Raw genomic sequence first — 22,084 nt, 5'->3', positions numbered from 1 at the left:
TATTATCCTCCTTTATGATTGTTAAATATATCCCACTTACCTGTCCTGATAGTGAGCCGCCCTAATCATTCACGCTTCAACACATTTATGCCAAAGTGACAGACTAGCAAAGGAATAAGGAATAAAAAAGTGAACTGAAGGAACCAATAAAGGCAGCTTCAAAAGCTCCCCTGTAATCTTGTCATTTTGGAAGGCCATCCACTCGCTGTGGCTGGATGTTTCCCCCCTGATTCATATCATTCACACTCCCTCAATCATAGAGTACTCTGAGTAAGTACACACCACAGCCCACCGTCTTATTTTTTTTCCCCTACTTGCCTTAAGCGCGTCATGATATAAAAGTAGAGGCTGAAGTGCCTTAAATGTATTACGTTAATGGGTCTAGTAGCAAAGGAGAGTTTTTACAAGAGCACCATCGAAAAAGTGTGGATCAAAATGGACGTCGAAAGTCCAATAAACTGCCGTCGGCATCAGCTTTGCAGGTGTGCCATAACAAAATGGTTCACGGCTCTTAAGTGCATGTCACAGACAGAGGTAGATGACAAAATAAGTCTCTTTAAGGTTTACAACAGTTGGGCAGTGGAAGTGTAATTAAGATGGCAAGGACATTGACAGACACAGATGGTAGACTGTGACTGTATATGCACCCGGTGTATCCTGAGAGCTGTCGCCTCTAAAAATGTCTCTATTCCACGTATGTGTTCTGTATTAGACTGGGTTGAGATGCAGGACTTGGTAGTTACATTGTGTTCTTCTCTAGCTGCCAAAATGCTGTTTATGTAGTAATTTCATTATATATTTCTCAAGGTATACATGTTTGAAAGACCTGCAGTAAAAATATTTACAAGCCAGATGACGGTGTGCATGTTAAATCACATTTAAGTGCAGCAGGCAGACATTGTGTTTATACTGCATAGCTTTGAGGTACACAGATGCTAGCAATCATAATAAAGCCCAAACTGAGGACAAGTCAGGGTCGCACATACGGATTCATATTGTTTCCCAAACTGCAAGCTAAGGTCACATGGTAAGGTCAGGAGCAGAAGGTCATTGGCATACACTCAGTCTTTGTCCTTGATTCACTCCTAAAGGCCAATAACAGATTGGTTGGATCCGTTGTTGTTGTTATTAATATTATTAATAAGAATATTATTATTATAGCAGTGTTAATTTTGATTTATGCTGTTTCTCCATTTTGACTTTCAGTTAAACTTTTCAGTATTTTCAGGAAAACCCTTTTTATTTTAACATCAGTACCACCGAACTGTTTCAAAGATTGATAATGTGTCCAATGAGATTACATGTAAATGTAGCTTTTCATGTTTTAAAATTGTACACATATTACTGTTTATCCCTTAGCAGATAAACACGAACAAAAAATGTGTTTTAGCGTACTTTTTTTTTTTTACCTTCACCTGACTCACCCTAGATAAAAACCCATACATCCATCTTCCCGTCTCCATTCTGACTGTGTCGCTCCTGCCTGGAGCTGTGTGAGCCCCCCCTCCAGGAACTTTTTTGGATGCCTTCCTGCCGGATCAAAGCATCGGACCACCTAAGCCACAGTGTGGCCCTTTGCCCCACGTCCACCCTCACCCCAGTGGACCAAGATACGAGGTCTGTCAGCGGTGAGGGTGACCTTTCCAGAATCCCCTCAGATGAAGGACGGCTGCAGAATTACTTCCTGCCAGTCGTGGCCTTATCTATGTCTGGCCGTTGTTTGTTTTAAATTACACGGAACAACGACTTTCCAGCAGACCAGGGTGGAGGAGAGGATTGAACAGGAATAATGAAAATGAAGAAGAGGGAGCTGCAGCAGCACGAACATGACGAACATGGCTCGGCCATGCTGTTCTCAGCTGCTGTGTGCATCTCTGATGTGGTGGGATGTGGGGTTCAACAGCACAATCCGTTAAATTTTTTTTCTCCACAGTTGTCCTCCACTGAAATTGCCAAATCTTGCTGCTGTACTTTAAATCACGAGTCTCCAGTTAAAGGATAATTAGCTGCTTAAAGCACGCAGCGCTTCAGCCACGACCACGCGCAGACTCTAAAATTACACTTTCCCCACACAGGCGCTCCATTTGAGGACACACAGACAGTCGTGAACCAAAGATGAAAGAGATGTTTGGTTGTGAATATGGAGATATGCTAAAAATGATGAATATGGAAGGAGGATATTCTCTTCCCAAAGCGCTGCCTAAAGCTGCTTTGTGGCTGCATTAAAAAGAAACAAAAGTAATACACCAAAGAGGTGGAATAAGTTCAAAAGAGATTCAGGACCAACACATCCATTCTTCTAAATCATTCTTTTTCCTGGATTTGTTTAATTTTCTGCACATGCTGGTTAAATTAAATGAATAAAGCACATTTTCTGCACCCACATATTAAACTTAAGAGGAGGATTATGCTCATAATTCTAATTTGAAGTTCACTGTGTTGATGTGTGTGTGTGTGTGTGTGTTTGTGTGTGTTGTCATATTGACAGTAGTGTTGGAGTGTCGTCATACTATAGTGTTTATAGTGTCTGTCTCTCTCTCTCTCTCTCTCTCAGTTCAAAGTTTCTGTGCCAGACCAGTTGTGCAGGAACACAGTATTCCAATTATGGATTATTACTGTCAGGAAAATAATACGCCACCATAGGTGTGTGTATATTACTTTGAATTTTCTGTAATCTGCACATAACAATGAAGTTATGTAAAGGCAGCCTTTAATTAACATCTCTCTATAAGACTAATCACCAAACCTCTAAAATGCTTATAAAAAAAGATTAAAAATGAATTAATTTGCTTTTCTTGTCTACATTCCTCTATTAGAGGTCACTCATTTTTACACAATTGACCTTTAAAGGAAGCCTTCAAAAAATAAAACACTCTTTGCCCTTTGACAGATAACAGTGAAAACAACCACTTCAACAGGGGCAATTAGTTTATATTATTAAATTAAAACAAGCGACAGCGCAGCTCTCATGTCCGAGGCTTTTGTCATAAATATTCACACTCAGTGGTCTGATATTTACCAAAATGATTTGACTCTATGAGATTTTGATCACATCCATGTGGCATAAAAGCTGCAGACGGCTGCTGCCTGTTTAATTTAGTCTCTGTAGACAGAAGGCACACGTGTCTCAGACGACTGAAGAGGTCTGGAAGGGGCTTCATAACAACGCAGCCAATCATGGACGTGCTCCGGCTCTTAAACCCATTCAGTGCGTTATAAACCGAGAGCAATATTTGGAAATCAATCTTTTTGACAGACAGGAAGCCAGTGTGAAGGTCTAAGAAGGAGTGCAGGGATATCATCCACCTTTTTTCAGCATTGGCCAAGAGTCAAGCACCAGACTTTTTGAATGAGCTGCAGCTGTGTGATTGATTTCCTCACACCCAGACCTATAAACGCACCATCAGTGTATCAGGTTAACAGAAAACTAATCTGAAAAAGCCCATATTTATATAAACACTTACAGTGGTGGTCTTTTGGTTTTGAATCTGTCAATGTGGCCAATGACTTTCAAATCATCACCATCGACTGAACTTAAACTTCTGGCTTGAGTTGTGAATGGGTTGGATTAAAGCAGTTTCCTGAGTCTGTGAGAGTTCACCCGAGAGAAGAGATGGTTTTTAATTAAAGACCAGTGTAGGGGGTAAAAAACCTGTTAGCAGATTGAGGAGTTTTGATCTGGAGTGACGCTGTGCTGATCGGATTAAACTCCTATAATCCTCCTTATAACCTCTGTGGGCACAAATACATCAGCACCATTTATATCAAGTCATTCATTTCAGTTCCAATGTAAAGCCACCCAGTAGAGTCCATACTGGACTTGGTGGTGTGATAGATCTTTTTTCTAATTTTGACTATTTTGAAAACTACAAGAGGAAGGAATGAAGGAATGGTCAAAGTGCATAATTTATTTCTCCACCTCGGAACTTTAGACCCTTAGACATGAGACGATGCTTTTTTTGTGCATTTTCATAGGTCTCACAGTTTATGAATGGCAGATAAGTAAAGTGGTCCACTTTGCATCCTTTAATTCAATCTTTGCTGGTAAAAGAGGACATCAGAAACCCTGCAAAAATGAATTTATTTCATATATTGTACTTTAATTTCTTATTCTGTAATTGAAAAGAAATAGATGAAGATTTTAAGTCCTTTTTCTGAGGATTATTCTAGCACTGCATCCATTTTTTTTTTCATTTTGAGTGGTTCCTTTCACTTTACAAAGGTCAGCATGAAGAACAATTCCAAAAGGATTGAAGTGCTGTCCAGCAGATGTTCACTTAACAGAGTGCAAACTTTGTTCACTGCGAGGAGTGCAACATCATGTGTCTTGGAGTTTCCACCGGGGGACGCTTTTGATCCCCTGTAGTGTACAGCCCCTGAGAAGATCAGAGTTTACATACGGTCCTTAGATCCTTCAAATGAGCTGGAAGACAGGTTCATTTCATTATAGAGAATAAAAAATAAAAAAACACAAATATCTGCTTTTTTGAGGTGCTTTCATTTCCCTAACACGACATATTGCTGCAAGACGATGTTTTAACACTGTGTCTTGCGTGGACGTGAAGCAGAGGACTTTAGTTACAGTAATGATATATGGGTTTGTTTTATTTACTAGGGCTGTCAAACGTGCTAACTGCTTGAATTCGTTGGTGAAGATTAAAGTTTATCTCCTCGTGTCATCAACTCCTCCTAAATGAGAATCCAGAGAGTGTTGTTTTGTCACACACAGGTTTTCAGTCATTTCATTTCCGTCCTAATAATTTCAAGCACTGAAGGAAATATTGTTTGATTACCTATTATCTTTCCACTTATTGAATGAACACAAACAGCTTCATCACTCACCCCCCACCTCACCCTGATTAGTACTGCACCGACTTGTGGAATGTAGGATTTATGTAACCTACTTTGATAAACATTATATATGGAGAAGAATTTTTCTCAAACTCTGTTCTTGTATCTTGAAGCTTATCTGCTCTTCCAAAAGGGACCCTCGGTCCCATGAGGTTCTGTCATCCAGCACAACAGCTCCAGCAGAGGGCTTCACTTTTCCTCTTCCCAGCTTAGGGACTGTGCAGATCTGTGCTCTTTATTCACCACATCACTAATTGCCAGTGAAGGCTGGATGGAGCATGGCTCCCGTTGCATGTAACTCTTAGTACGAGACCACAACGGACACGTCCACGGGTGTATCCAACATTAGGGAATTAATTAGGTAGAAAACAATGGGTCATGAGAGCGCTAACGACAGAATAACAAGGCACCTAGTTCTGTTTGGTGCTCACCGACACGTGGCGTACAACTGGGGAGATGCAGTGCTAATTGGCGTTGCAGATTAGCAGCAGCACTTTTTTGCGTCAAAGTTTTTGTCAAGTGTGGTTTCATCAGAAAGCGTGATGACATATTTAGGACTGTGTTTTGGTTGTTTTTTTTTTTTTTTTTTTTTTTTTTTTTCCTGTGTCCTGTACTATCATCATTAAATGTGTTTTTCTAAAGATTATTTAAATTTGGGTTTTTTTTTTGGGATTATTTGAATTGTATCAAAGCTGTCTGGTGAGTTATGTCCTTTTCATTTTACCCATATTTATTAAAACATAAAAATTCACAATTCTACATTTAGCTCTAGTTTGGTTTTCAACAAATCCTGAGGGAAAAGTCGGACTCTGTTAACCGAATCTCTTAAGACAGCTGCGTGCTGTTGCTCCAGGCAATACAAATGCGTTTGAGCTGGTGAGATTTACCCAAAACATTTGAATTATTCCTAAAAGAAATTCTTTTTAGCGCTAGTGGGAGTAGAGTAACCGATGACCCCTTTTTACATAACAAATGATAAAAAATAATAAAATGTAGAATTAAACATTTATTAGATTCACACGGTTAATAGCTGGCTGCATGAAGTTGGCTGGTCGTTGTGGTTGCTGTAACCTTGCGCACTACCGTGATTACTTTCTAAAATCACCTTTTTTTTTATAATGATCTTCATCCGTTTTTTTCACAGTAGATGCAGTGAATCGTGTTGTTTTACGTTGTAAAGATGGGAGATGAGGGTTATTCATCACCTAGCAACAACTTTTTTTTGAATGTGCTGCTTTTGTTCTCTGCCACTCATGGCTTCCACTGTTGCCCTCCAGCTAAACACTGGATGTTTGAAAATGCAAAGAGACAATGAATGGAATAAAGTAGAAAAAATGTCATTACATCAAACCTTCCGTACAGAGAACCGCCTTGTATCTGGAGCTGAGCGCTAACTTCCACGTGTGTGCTGTAGGTTCGGCGATGGCTACACGGTGACGGTGCGTGTGGGTGGCTCTCCTCCTGCCCTAAAGCCGGTGGAGGACTTTGTGGAGCAGACGTTCGCAGGAAGTGTCCTGAAGGAAAAGCATCACAACACACTGCAGTATCAGCTGCCATACACACCGGGGGCTCTGGCAAACATCTTCAGCCAGTTCATCAGCCACCAACAGACGCTCGGTGTGGAGGATTACTCTGTGTCTCAGACCACTCTGGACCAGGTAAGAACAAAGAACCTTTTTTTTTTTTTTTTTTTTTTTTTTTTTTTTTTTACTAAACAAAGTTTTATGGTGGCTCATAGTTGTGGTATAATGTTGAAATATTTCCAAGGGAAATAATTTTTAAAGAGATTGTTTTTCATCAGGTTACCTGATATATAATTCATTATCATGGCAGCGTTTTTTTTTTAGAAAAATATTTTGGTTACTCCTACTATTTGAAAAAATGGTCAACTCAAAAGAAAATACTGTACTCTACATTCACAAGTTATTTACTCACAGTGTGTACTTTATAATGTATGTTTTCACATTTTCAAGTGTTGGTAAATATTAGGCGCTGGTGAAAAAGAAAGATAAACTGTATTCAGTTTGTACAGATAGAAACTGAGAAAATATTTTCTTCTACCTATTATTAATCTAATCTTCCACAGACTGTTCTCTATATACTAAGAAGATCAACCAACTTTAGTGGACATCATCACACTCCTAAGTGAGGGTTTAAATTTTAAACCCTCACTTAGGAGTGATGGAATCTTTGGTGCGTCTAAACAGTTTCAGGACTTATTTTTCAATATACTTATCATGAATTATTATAAAATAATACAGAATATTCACTTCTTTTCTCTTTCTGGTTGCATGGCTTCCAGTCTCTTATATTCAGGTTATTATATTTTGGCCTTACATGTTGTCAGATTAAAAGAAATCTGCCCTAAGGCCTTCAGAATCAGCAGTAATGCAGGCCCTGGGAGCCTAATGGCAGTGACATTGTGTTTTTTAACCTATCAGATGTTGAGTTGGCCACATCAAGGCTGTCTAGCTGGGTCAGAGTTACATTGGAAATTTGAGTGATTTGATTGGATGTTTGGAGGACAGACAGTCTGGAATCTAACAATCTGCACCAAGTGACTTGCACTGTGTGTGCTGCTTTTGTCGAACAGACATTCTCAGCATGAACTGACTGAAAACTTATGCTGTAAATTCAACAGGACAGACTGGACATTCAGAATCAGAAGGGATGGCAATCAAAAAGGATTTGTTGTTAGAACTGGAAAACATAGATAATCTGTACAACAGTAACTGAACTCTGAATCCTGAACTCTGAACTCTGAATCCTTAAGGAAAGAGGACTTTTTTTTATTTTGTCATTACTGTTGCTTTTTGATATACAGTACGTCGCAGTTGTGGTCGATTGTACTTTGTGGATTTGTAGTTTTAGTCGTTTTTAAGGCTACATCAGTTATCTCAGCTATAACGACTCGTCATATTATATTTCTGCATAATATAGATGGGTTCTACAGACATAATTAGGTCATTAAGATATGGATTTACTCAGGCAGGATACCACTGAGGGCATAGATAAGAAATGGTACAGTACGCCACAGTACACAATTGAAATATACATATATAGTATCGTGCAAATGTATTCGACAATGTAATAGGGCTAACTATGTGTGGGTGTGAAAACAGTAATAAAAAAAATTATATATCATTGTAGACTTAGTACATGTATTTACCAGTAATGTTTGTACTGTACAGTATGTACAGTACAAACATTACTGGTGAATACATGAACATCAAGAGGCAAAGATGTAATCCATTCAAATTAAGACTTTCTGTCAGAGGAGGAAAATAGGATCTGTTATTATGTCATTATGAATGACAACAGCTCTGTAATGGTTTGGGGCTGAATTTTCAGACTATGTAAGTTGCACTAGAACATTATAATTTTTGTCATGTAGTACAAGTAAAGAAAATTAATTTAAAAAATCAGTGCTGTCTTAAGGCTTTGCATTAGCCTTGAACTGATCTTAAGATAATCCAGCCTGGTTCTGCGGAGTGACAGCTCAGTTTAGCAGATCATGAAGTCATTAATCAATGTATTCAGCATTTTAAGTGCTCTCTGTTAATGCCCGTCTGCACAATCCAGGATAAGATTCGTAGATCTATCACTGCCTCCACGTTTTCTTCCCCCATTCCGGCTGTCAGTCTGACCAATGAGGTCCACACAGAGTTTGGTGTAGCCATAGTTCATCCTCCAGCTCTGAGTATCGATCACGGTGGGCTTTCTTTATCCATTCACCCGCTCATACAAAATTCCGCTTTGACACAGCCCATATTTTACTGCAGCCCAGGTGAACTATCCAGCCCGGCCACACACTGTCTTTTTGACACAGCCCCTGAGGACACGGTGCAATCAGGAACTCAGTGGCAAGTGTGAGTGTGTCTGTTTAGGTGAGCCAGTTATTAGCTCAGCAGAAGATGGCCAGGTGGGGAGGGGGTATGGGGATGACCTCTGAGGCTCTCCAGAAAGGTCAAGGCTCCGCACCACCACCGGAATAGAGAAAAGATTAGTCTGAGAGAAACCGAGGGTTGGTTTTTTTTAGCTCCTCAACTTTTCTACAGCTTTGTTGTGTAAAATAAAACTATGTCACACTAAGACCACTACAGGGATTTCAAGCTTGCCATTAGCAACACAGTGCTAATTCAAGATAAAGCCTATTTTTGCTATGTTATTTAAATAAAATAAACCCTTCAGGGGGAGCTTAGCTTTCCGCTATTACAGGAAAGAAATTTATGACGATCTAAATGCTTTAATCCAGTCTGGTTTACAGACAGATTATGTTTCTCCTCCAGGACTCAGTTTGCGCTGCAGAGATCAGTAGTGTTGAGACAAACCATTACCTCTAAACCTGAAATCTTTTGTTTTCTTATTTGTGAACTCACCCCACATTCGACTCTGGTCAATATTTACCAGATCAGAGGTAGTAAATAAATCATACTCAGAGGAGGAGGTCACGGAGGTGACAGCAGGAGAACCTGTGGAGCCCCAGACGGTCACCTTTCAGCTGGTGATTTATAGACAGGCGCCCTGACCTATAGTATAACACATGACTTGCACTACAATTAATATTGATCCATGCAGCTGGGAGGTGAGGCGCTAACGCTGATGGTGGAGACGCTGCGGACGAGACGGAGCGTTTTATGGGGAAAAATCAACTTTTTTGACCTGTTTTTCAGAAGTAGATCAGACAACAGCAATGTGAAAAGATTTTTTTCACCTTGTTGCACCTCTGCTAGCATGGGATGGTTGAACATGGTGAACAAAACATTTTTTTGTGCAATCCCACTTTGGTGTTGACTGGCTTTGTTTAAAGTAGAAAATGTCGCATCACACTGGGTGTTTACGGAAGTAAATATAAATGCTATGTCGGTGTATCAATTTAGAGATTTTTGTGCCATTGATTAGCAATCATTCAGTGTTTAGATTCAAAATCTAATATATATATGTATGTATATATATGTATATATATATATATATATACATATATATATATATATATATATGCTCACTATTAGTTGAAATATCAACTTTTTTATGCACTGTGCCCTTCTGTTCTTTTAATTTGCACTGACGTTTCCGGTACTATTTCAGTAGCTGTCAGTTATTTACCTATTCTTACTTATTCTTTGATGCGTGCTGTTCATTCTCTGATGCCACAACCTTTATTATAAATGCCACGTGGTTATATTTAAGCACATGAGTCAGACCTGTCATCTCTGATGAAATATCCAGTATGTCTTTTTTTTCCTAATTTCCAGCATCTACTTAAATAAGATGACACTAATGCCCACGTACATAAAGCATGAAATATCAAACCAACGTACAAAAAAAGGACCAGAAAGAAAAATGAAAAAGTTTCCAGTCCCTATAGAAAAGTCAAAATGTATTTCCATCTTAGAGAATATGTTTTTTTTTCCAATTAGGTTAAAGTGTCAATATTATTGACACTTTAAACTCATATTTATGTTAAGTTTCCACTGAACTTAAGGAAGTTTTTTGTATGTTTGGTAGCATTTCAGACAACTAGTGGATATTACACGGCAGGTTAAGCTAGTTTAAATTTTGGAATTGGGAAATTTAACTACCATCAAGAAAAATAGAGTAAATTCAATCCAAATCCAAAATATTGGTTTTCATTCCATGATGCTGATTTTATATAGTACCGCATTAAGCTGCTCCATTTCTGCTGGATGTTGAGCCTGTTGATCTGCAGACGGTGAAGACGTCTCCTCATGTGCCTTAATATCTCCCTGATATTAAACTGCGTGATTCGATTCTCATTAAGGAGCACATCTACATAGTTTTTTGAGAACTTTCCCCTTTTAATTCACTGCCCCATTGATGCTGTAAGGACCAAAACAACAAGCACTTCTCTGCTTTGAAATGCTCACGGCGTAATTGCTAACGTGTTACCCGCATTACTTTGCATGAAAAAAAAACATGTCAAAAGTTGCATTGCTGCCAGAAGTTAATTGGTGCAGCTGTAAAATGTGTGTAGAAAAACCTCTAACGAAGTTCAGGGATATGAACTCACAGCAGCAACTTCATCAAGGATATACCAAGTGACTTTTTCAGATACAGTAAGTTATGTCATTTCTTCCTTCAGGCCATAGCAATGACACGTGTGTATGTTGATGACTTTTTGCATTGCACCGTGACTCGATGCAAGGAGGTAAATGGGTGATTCAGTGTCCTTCACCGGCTCGGTTCTGCCTGAACGGCCATCAAATAAACACCTAAATGCTGCCTGTGTAATGTAATTAATGGCTGTTTCCATCTGTTATGAGGGGAATGTCGCTCAGCAGCAACAGAGCGTGACTCTCAGGTCAGGCTGGATGGTCGACTTAATGCAAAAATGCAGGGGGAAGCAAAATAGCATCACTATGAGGGAGTTGTTGCTGTGGTGCATTAATAAGGCTCTCACCAAAAGTTACAGTGAAAACTAAGCCTTTTATTCAGACGTTATTTTAAATTTGAAATGCATGACTCAGGATGACTCAGGAGAGTTGGGCAGACCGTCTGGATTTGTTTGCCCATTTCATTTTAATGTGATGTGCGGGCAACTTTGACCGTGATCGACATTACTGATGGTTTTATATTAGAAAAAGAGAAGTTGTGGAGACTGTGGGCTCAGGTGTTCCTCAGCTGATGCTTTTTCAATATAGAACACGGATTTGCAATGTACAGAGGGCCGTAATATGTCTGGCCAGGCAGCTTTGGCGAAAGGCAGTCAAATAAAATTCAGATTTTGGTCTCACGTTACTGTTTAATAATAATAATAATAATACATTTTATTTCATAGGCGCCTTTCTGTCACCCAAGGGCACCTTACAGTGAATACAAAGATAACAACACAGCATTATAAAACAATAAAACATTGAATCATTAAGAACAAGTTAAAATACAACAGTGGAATATCAGACGGAGAAGGCAATTTTAAATCCATTAATTTTGGAATCCAGTTGTGAGCCATATTAGACAGGTCGACCTGCCCGATTTGGCCTGCGGGCCACCAGTTGATTACCACTGGTTTAGGAGCAGTTATTTATCCCTAAAATGATTTATTTTAAAGAATTATTTTAAGACTAGCTCTTGGATCAACTATTTATTTTGCACATAGAGTTTTTCATTGTTGTTTCAGTCATGAAGGAAAAATCTGTTTGTTTCCAGTTGCAGAGTTTTTGAAATTTGTAATTAATTGAATTTGCTTCTTTTAGTTAAACCTTGAACAGTTCCTGGAAAAGTCACCTTTCCTGAACTTTTCATTTTCCACTGTTTATTTTCTCATAAAAGCTTAATATCCTCCAATTACCCCAGATGCTCTGTGGGCAACAGAAGCCGCAGCCGGTTGTGTTTATTCGTGTCGTACCATGTTGCTCCAAGGATTAACGTCAGGAATGTTTTCTTTGGAAATGGTGTTTGTGCCAAGTGAGTCTGTCCTTGATGAAGTCAAATGGAAAAAAGAAAAAAGATATTGAAAAGTAATTTGAATTATAGCATTGGTACACAGTAGAAAACTTTTTTTGAATGTTTTCCTTCTGTGGTGAAGTCGTACGGGAGACGGGACTAACACCTTCACTGTCAGGTCTGTCAGGCGTTAAGTAGAGCTACGGCCAAACTGATAAACTAAATGTGTTACATGAGTAATTACTGGCAGGAGGCCATGTTTCCACTTCCACAGGGGTTTAGAAAACTTAATACATCACCTTAATGAACAAAATGCTTTCATTGCTCAGAAAAAAAAAAAATATATATATATATAATATACATATATCACATTCAATCAATTTTTCGTGATTGTGATCGAATTAATCGTGATCACATTATTATAGATTAATTAACATCCCTTTTCTGTATATTGCTGGAACAGAAATACAAATAAATGCAAGTTTGGTTCTATATGTGAATAATAAAAAAATCCTTAAAAGTCCTTAAATAACATGTGCAAAACCTATTCAAGATTTCCATAGAGTTACATTGAGTTGGCTGATTTTAGTCATTACTGAGCATCCTGACAGGGGTTTGTAGACTAAGGTGAGAGTTGTCTCCAAAACTTTGGAGAACCCATTGTCCTCAACATTGTTAATCAGTCTGCCATCCCTCACAATTCACTTTTCAAGATTTACTCAAATATTGGATATGGTGTGTCATATTACCACATGCATTAAAATTTGTTAAAGGTTTAAATCTGAATAATCTTAAGAAATTAATTAAAATTAGCACATTGATTTTTAAAGCTCAAATAAACATACATTTGATCTTTAATTCTGCAATTCAATCAATGTTACACCAGAGATTTCAAACATTTATTTTACATGTAAAAAAAGTAAAGATTTATTATTATTATTATTAATAGTAATAATCCTTCAATGCTTCCATCTGCAGAGAAATCATGGGTTGTGTCTCACTGAAAGATACAGAGAACAGCTGCAGAGATGTTTACAACACGTTAAAGTCCACACTGATTTGCATCCACACCTGAGGATTGGTGTGTTTTGGCAGTAAATGGGCACATCACAGAGCGGATAGTTATAGTTTGACTTCCTTTTTTAGCTGACCAGTCAACATAAAGTGGTGTTCCTGATGTGAGACCACCACCGTTGGTCTGGAATCGAATTCTTCTCCATCCTATTGTCTTCAGCTGAACAGTATAATATTCACAGATGCTTCAGAGGAGCTTTTGTTCATAAGTTGATTGTGTTTCTTTTTTCTCTCTCAATGATATTCCAGGTCTTTGTGAATTTTGCAAGGCACCAGCAAGGGGAAGAGGAGTCCCAGAGCTATGAAAACCCAGTGGACACTTCAGATGAGGAGCCTAAGACGATAAACACCGTGTTTTAGGTTTTTTTTTAGGTTTTTAAAAGCAGTTTACACAAACATGGGTCGTGCAATAGAGTCTAATAATGTAGCCTTAAACATTGCACTGAAAATGGACTTGAAAATAAATATTAGGAATTATTGATGTTGAAACAAATGAATCATTGACGACTTAGAAATGATCAGTTGGATCTTTCACACCTTCAGGTCTGATCGTACACTGAAGCATCTACACATTTAGGTGATCACGGTAGACAACGTCAAACTGAGAACACAGCCTCCACACTCACCTGATCTTCATATACAAGAGCATGACACACCAAAGAAACAGATTCACCTTAGGATTTTGGAAGTGGAAAGTGAACACCTTGTCATTGTGACACAGCACACCACTGCACACAACCAAAGGTGACCTCTGTTTTTAACCCATCACCACAGTGAACAGTGGGCAGCTTTAAGCGCCCGGGGAGCAGTGTGTGGGGACGGTGCCTTGCTCAGAGCACCTCAGTGGTAACTTGGCAGCTGGTAGACTCAAACCTTCCGGACCCAAGTCCACTTCCCTAACCACTAAGCCACCACTGCCCAAAAAATCTATTAAATTATTTTCAAATTCCGATTCAGATTATTTTTCACCAAATGTTTACATTTTCAGTTGTAGTTCAATCTTAGGTTGACCCTTCTGACCTTAGTAGTCGTAGCCTTTTATCTCACCTAATCAGGTCACACATGGTACGATGCATTAATTACCACAAAAAAAAATTTTGTTTTTTTATTTTGATATTCCCACTTTTAAGAATTTCAAAGGAAGAAAAAAAAATCTAATTGACAAAAAAGCTAAATGTTTACAAAGACGACAACAACACACATCAGCCTCACTCTGTGATTTGCCCCACTCCAATGGAATGATTGAGACTGAGCAGAAATGATTAATAACTACTCTGTCAAGTGCACTGGCTTTGAATGAGCCTCCAATCAGTTGTAGATGATGTTTAATGAAAGGCGCCGGTTTTCATCTGAGTCAGCCAGTCAAACGTGTTTGGTCTGGAGTAAAAGCAGCACATCTCCTTCCTGTACCAACCACAGCTTATTAGCCACCAGTGACCCATTAAAAGGTGATTTATTTTTTTTTGTTTGTTTTGTTTTTCTCTCCTTTTTTTGTTAGAAGATGATTCTGGACCAATTTATAAATCTGTGTCCACAGTTTTTCTTTTCAAAACACTGTTCTCTTTTCATATGGGATCCCTGCACAGCTATGAACCTAATTAACAATGCTTTACTCAAATTGTTTACGCTGCTAATTTGATTATTTGACCAAAATTTTTTAAACAAATTTGTCAACAGCTTACTTGTTTAGTTGGTTCCAGGTGGATATGTAACGCATCCACATGTACTACTTAAGTAGAGCTGAGTGTCATCAGCAAAAGAAGTAATACAGAGCTCTTGGCAGCCAGTGCTTTGACCAAGAAATAATATTTTTACAGTGTCTGCTAAGTTTTAAAATGTATTTTAAGAGATAGAAACGGCTTAGTATTCGCTGAAAGTAAAGGTTTATATTGCGTTGTGTACTAAAGATTAAATATACATCTCTTCAAATGTTCTGTATCTCAATAAGAGATTAAAACACAAAGGGTTGAAAATGTTAAAGTCCGATTGCTCGTGATTATTCAACGCCATATACCAACTGTAGAACTGCATGAAGAAAAGACCCTGCCCTTTCAGAAGAACTGCAAAGGTCAGTGGGTAAATGCCAGATTACACAGTGACCGTGTTTGTCCCAGAGGGCACTGGAACCACATCAACTAGCTTTAATTGACAGTACGGCCTCAGTAGTATCTGATTTGTTACTGATTTTGCAACTCAGGGAAGAAAATGTGTTTTTGATATCTTCTTGTAAGTGAAATAATCCTTATTTTTATGATACTGAGGTTTAAATTTGTTCTGATGATGTTGAATAAGAGATGATGTTGTTGCCTACGTTTGTAGCAACATCTTGGGAAAACTTAAAAATGTTAGTAGTCTGTATATATATTTCTGAGTAAACTCCTATTAGTATCTGCTCTAGGGATAATATCAGTACTCCACACAGGTTAGATATAAGAAATGACCACAACACTGCCCTGCACTGTGAATAATAACATATTACTTTGTATTTGCTTAATGCCAAGATGATTAATTAAATATGTAATCAAGTTTTACTGTGACTTTGGCCTGAATGTTTATGTGTTGTGCTGTGTTTTGTGACCGGTGACTTTGTGCAACCTGTTTTTATTGTCTTGCCCTTTCATTTTTACAGCTACAGTTTTTGTCTTTGAGACTTTGTTTTTCAGTTTAGAGCTTATCCGTCACGTGACTTACATCCAGAGATGACATCGAACCACGGTGAGTTTTTCTCCCTACACACTCCAATAAATGTGTCTTTGTCAGAGAGGACAAACAGTACAACTACACAACATGTGACACAGTTCTCCTTCTTAATGACGTGTTTAAATTCTTTTCTTTTCAACCATTGTCAGTATTTAGTATGGAGAGTTAATTTAAACTACTAACTTAAATTATTGTTTTGTTTAAAATCAGGGTTTTCTGTACAGTACTTAACACTTAAGTCTCTAAAGAGCTGTTTGTTTTTCTCCTTAGGTTTAAAAGTATTTCATTCATTCATTATAGTCAGGCAAAGGAAAAGGAAGAAGAAAACAACTGCAGTTTCTAACACGTATTTTTCTACTTCTTTGTGTATAACAGCACTGTGTCTCCATCCACCATCAGAGTATTGGAAATCATTGAAAGTGACAATTTATGAGAAAAGACTTTTCTTCAAGTGATTGAGACCTGTGGCTGTGCTTCTTGGCACTAAATGGGCTTTAACTGAAATGTTTGTGTATTGGCTGCTAAGACAAAAACTAAAGGGTGTAAATAAGACTTGGAACATGATGAGTTAACAAACTTGAGAAACTGGAGCTCAGGTGTGGACAATCACACTGGACTTCATTAGTTTAATATTTTTACTCTCCAATCTGCCAGACACATTATTGACCACCTCTGGCCTGAAATCCTGCAGCAGCCAAAACTTTTTCTTGAACTCGACAGTGTCTGGATTTACTGCCTGCTCTTTGTTCATATATAACACCTCTTTTCTTTTTCTTTAACTCATTAGAGAACGCTGAGCTCCGTGGCTCCCTGCCACCGGCACTCAGCCAGGTGAGAACTCCGCAGACGTGACGAAGCTCAAGTTTTAAAGTAAGACAACTTGTCAAACTCCACCATTATTTTTTTCCAGCATATTTCCTTTCGCTGCACAACATAGGAGGAGGGTTTCGTTATTATTTTTTTATTTAAAGAAGCAGATTCAGATCAGGAGACTTTGACGCAGACTTGTTTTTAATATATCTGAATCACCCATTCTTTCTTCAGTGATCATAATTAAACATTAAACATGATTAAAACATAATAAACAAGACTCAGAGGGAACTATTGTTGACCTTAAATGAAATGTTTATATCATTGTCTGCCTATTTTTTAAGAACACTTACATTTTCTGGAATGTGTGCAGTGTGCAGTGTTTCAATTTTTGGGTTGATTAAATATTGAATAGTTTAGAAACAGACAGAAAAAACAGTCAGTGTCACGGCAATGTGTTTTTTTTTTTGTCAACGCTACACCACACGATATTGTGATATGTCTTTTATTCTATATACGGTCAAATTGCAGCCTTTTATAGAATGAACATGAATTTATCCGACCATTTATTTCTAAAGAAAAACTGTCTTCTTCATCAACCTTCCTTGTTTTGGAGCCAGCCATTCTGTCATAGCTGTGTCCAGCCGATAATAATCCATAATCCAAAATAATCTAATCTCGTAAATTTATCAAAGAATGGCCACAGGTCTAGACAGAACCATCACTGCGTCCAGGTTTTTATGTATATTTATATATTTATATAATGTAATATTTTAATTTACTAAATCATGCAGATTGTCTTAATCATTTTAGTTTAAACTTTAAATAGGAGTTTTGACATTTTGTGTTCTGTTTCATTCATTTCCTGATTCATTCATATTTTCAGGGTTTTATTATTGAAATATTGTATAGTAAAACTGCTGGCAGCCCAGGTACAGTTTGGTTTATCACAACTCAACCCTAAAAATACCAATATTTAAAGTTTGGTTTAATTCTCTCCACAGTTTTATGGTAGTTTTTGGCAGCTGTATTCAAGTAGTCTTAGATATCTTTCTATTAGCACCTCTGATAATTTAATTTTATCACAGAGACAACAGTTTACAACAGTAACATGTCTCTACTCCAGTTATCTTTCGTATGCATGTACTGTATGTATGTATATACAAACATACGTACATGTATATATATATATATATTTCTTGTACTAACATCGTGAAGACCTGAAGGCAAGTTTGTAAACTGATAAACTTATGTGCATGATAGGACTTGAAGAAGACACTTGATAATGTATTTTTCTGAAATATAATAAAATGAAATATAAAAACAACAATACTATCAGAATACGGCGTTATCATAGGTAAAAGCCCAGTGGGAACAAATAAAACCAGGGTGTTTGCAGACTGCAGTATATTTTCAGTGGTAATGACTGTCTCAGAGAGCAGGTCCCTGTGTGTGACACCATCTCCAGCTGGTGTAAAATATCACTGTTGCCTCACTGGAGAAGCTTCTCTTCTCATCCTTAACTTAATTGCCTTTGTTGACATTTTTATGCATGCACATCATGCTGAAGCGCTCCATCTTGTCTGTTGCTTTGATTTAGTGGATGAAAATACCACCCCCGCCCCCCTTCCTCTTGTCCTTTTTGCTGGTTCAATGACATAATGACTTCTAAATGATTCTGTTTGTCGTCAATGTTTCCAATTTTATTAAGTTAGGGCAGCCGCTTTGATCTTGGAGCTCTCCCTGACACAAAGTAGTTGTCGGAAAAAAAAAATCCCGATATGGCTGGAATTCTTGTAATTTGTATTCAGAACTAATGGATTTATTTTGTCAACTAGATGTGGGTGAGTGAAGAGGGAAGGTGGGTATCAGAGGAAGGGGGGATGATGGCGCATGCAGGGACAGGGTTCAAGGAAAACATGCGGGCATGCATCGACAGATGGTGTCAGCACAAAGAAAGGCACTTCCTGTTACTGTACTCAACCTCTGGTGACTGAGAAGGTTTTCAGTTTCAGAACTTTGTTTACAGGTAAAAGTCCGAATGGTTGTCTGTAAAAGTCATGGAGGATCAGACCCACTTAGAGTTGGACAAACCGTGCCTGCTGGTTACTCAACTAAAGAATTCAAAAGAGTGAGATAAACTGTGTCAGACATTAGTGATGCTGTTTTTGCTTTTGAACTCAATTGGACTATTCAGATAGTGGCCCACATCCCACATCTGACCCAGACACAGCTTCAGAGTGGCCCAGTCTGTGGTCTTCAGACAAATGTGGAGATGAATCACAATTGTCCCGATATAAGAAATGCACCATGAATGAAACACTCTCTGTAGCCTAACAACATGTTACCCACAATGCATCACTTGCTTGTCTAAAAGTGTGGGGCTGAATGTTTTTGAAAATGTATTGATGCATTTATATTGATTTCTTCAATGCCACTCTCCTGCGTGTTTTTGATTGCAGTGAATGAGGAGAGAGACCAAGTCTCCGTTGGACAGTCACGTTTACCTGTGCTGGTATAAATCTACCAAACTACTGAGCTCTTACATTTGAATTAGAGCCTATTACATGCTAAAAGACGCTCAGTTTGTCCTGCCCCTGCACACAGCCATGTTCCTGCCAAAGTGCAGTCGTTCCTCATTGCCTTTCAGTGACTCTTCAGCCTTTCGTGTCAGCCTTTGCTGCAGTCAGGCCACTGACAGACATGAAATGTCTGCTGCAATGACTGATTAGAGGCTTTTTAATAATTTGTCTTTTCATAGGTCACCTTTGCCGTCGGTGGTTAATTAGTTTTCCTCACAAGTCATTACATCATGTTTGTTTTAGCTTTGCCGGGTGTGTGTGGGGGGGCAGAGAGGTCGATCATTACACCCCCGCAATTATACCTTGTGCACAAACCTGATCAGCATTTTAATCAAGACACGTATTGAACTCATTATTCTTTTCTTAAACTTCGTGAATGTGGTTCAACCCTAGTTTCCTGCGACCTTTCTACTTTCTTTTTCTTCAACTTAATGAATAACACAGAAAATGTAAATCAGATTGCTTAAAAGAGAGTGAGACCTGCTATGACGTGCTCTGTGCTCTTGTCTCAAAGGGATGACGATGCTGTGATTTCTTTTAATTTTGGTTGATATATACGCATTGCTTTATATTTCGAAGTTGAAATTGTCTTGCAATTGCAGGGTTGGGAATTATAGCTGGCCTTTTCATTTGGCCCACATGCTGATGCTAAGAGAAGAAACCCATTCAGACCCTAAATGCTTCTGGCTGCTGCTCCAACCCATGAATGGATATGAATGTGAGAAAAAAGTGCTGTGTCATTTTGTTAGTGAATGGATGTGAAAGGGGAAATAGCTTAGATCTGGTTTATAGTGCTTTGTGTGGTCATCAAGTGTACAAGATGTTGGAGAGAGAGAGATAGAGAGATTTTTCAAGGATGAGATAATTTGTTACCTGTGAAAACCCCTGCAACCTCCTTGTTTCTCTTTTAACCTAAATGTAACCAGAAGAAGAAATTCATACATGCAAACAAACATTAAAGAAAAAAGGGAACTGCAGGAAAACTTACTAAGTTCTCACCCTGCTGCAGATTTGGTTGGCTAATTCCAGTGTTAGAGGCAGCGATGCCATTGTTGTCCTAGGAGAACAGGTAGTTAGATACATTAAGCCCTTAGCTAAATACATTACTTTTTATGCAAATATCTATCTATCTATCTATCTATTCAATCATCAAAACATATTTTATGTCATAATTAATTAATTGAATGAACAAGGTTTCTTTGATAATGGAATCAAATTAACCATATTCAAGGCATTAGTAAAATCAGAATACTTTAACCATCTGTGAGTCACTGACCTTATATTTTTTTATAATACGTGCTGGAACCTGTTGGAATTATGACCCAGCAGACGAGCTCAAAGGTGTTTTGTAAAAGTTGCCTTGTCGTCTACACTTACTTGTGTTGGTTGGCTCCCACATTGGTTGTTTTTGTGTGACGTTCTGTTGTCTTGTTGATTAAGGAGTGTCTTGAAGTCTCTGTGGTCATGACTTTGTGTGCAATCGTTTGAGTGAAGCGCCTGCTTGAAAGGGCGCCAGCAACCTCCTCAACAATACAGAAGGAAAAAGAAGGACTGAGCTCTTGTTCCCCTTTCAAAAGTGCTCTCTCTGATGGTTCAGTGAGAGGCTGAGGCACTTTATCAGTGTGGTTGTTGGGAGGGAAAGGGGAGAACGATAGAGAGAGGGAGAGGAACATTTAAGTAAAGTTCATGCTCCCAAATTTGAAGTCGTTTCCTCTCTTCTCTGTTGTGGACTTTTGACACTTCCAGCATTTATCCAGCATCATGAGGAGGTTCGGCTTCCTCCCAAACTGCTGACGGACCAAAACTCCTCAAAGCCAACACACAGATGCCAGATCAGCTGATGACAAAGTGCTACTGAGCCTGTCGGTACAACCATGTGGCTCCCAGCATGCTTTGCCGTCAGCAAGTCACCTACTTGGACTGGCATGGCCTCAGCCGTGGAGACTGCCTCATTATTCACTCTGACAGGGTTTTATGACCCAGCAATAATGCCCAAACATGTTCGGGGAGCATGGACAGATGCTTCGACCTGTAGCTGCTGCACTGTCGTCAGAGTGGAACTGAATACTGAGGCACAGACTTGAAAAACGCCTTTGTTGTGATTTGGGACTGGGTTGAGTTTATGTCTCACTTGCCCCAGCTCTGGAGGCGCAGTGCAAGGATAAAGAGGGGAAATATCAGATAGGAACCCATTAATGCATGGCACACACATCCTCCTGCAGATGCATACTGATCATTTGCACTTGATTGAGCAGAGGATGATTCACTCATGCCTTTATTTTGACGGAGCGATTTAAAGCTGCCACTTGAAAATCCACCTCTCCATCCCTGCGGTCGGCACATTTCACAAAAAACAATTCAGCAGCCTGTTGCTCAAAGACTGTGGCAGGGCAGGCCTTAAATTTGCCTCAAGCAAACGACTTTTTGTCCCTTCCGAAAATATTTTCTCCTCTTTTAAATCAGACGGTCTTCAACCTCATCGTCAAGTGAATACTAAGTAGGCAAAACAGAGGGCTCCTGTTTCGCTACGGACCTGAATGGGGTTCCTGCAGCTTGGAAACCGAGAGAATGAACAGCCTGCACTTTCTGTTTCTCTTCTGAAATGTTCGCCATGACTGTACATCGCTGCATCAGGGAAAAGAATGTTAAGGGTACACAAAACT

At 38.7% G+C, this 22,084-nt stretch overlaps 1 protein-coding gene across 7 annotated transcripts in view; it reads left to right on the top strand.

Annotated features, from left to right (window-relative positions):
• Positions 1-14,157, top strand: part of LOC103390832 (ATP-binding cassette sub-family A member 1) — a 154,402-nt gene extending 140,245 nt beyond the window's left edge. For all 7 annotated transcript variants that reach the window (XM_025054899.1, XM_025054866.1, XM_025054819.1 and 4 more), the window contains 2 exons: positions 6,266-6,509; positions 13,579-14,157. In XM_025054899.1, the coding sequence (XP_024910667.1) occupies positions 6,266-6,509; positions 13,579-13,689 (355 nt within the window). In that variant the 3' untranslated portion in view covers positions 13,690-14,157. The remainder of the gene's footprint in view (positions 1-6,265; positions 6,510-13,578) is intronic.
• Positions 14,158-22,084: the final 7,927 nt, after the last annotated feature.

Source organism: Cynoglossus semilaevis, chromosome 1 (assembly GCF_000523025.1).
Source record: "Cynoglossus semilaevis isolate Cse_v1.0 chromosome 1, Cse_v1.0, whole genome shotgun sequence".
Taxonomy (NCBI): domain Eukaryota; kingdom Metazoa; phylum Chordata; class Actinopteri; order Pleuronectiformes; family Cynoglossidae; genus Cynoglossus; species Cynoglossus semilaevis.
Note: the sequence above shows the minus strand (reverse complement) of the source record. Positions and strands in the feature narration are given on the sequence as shown.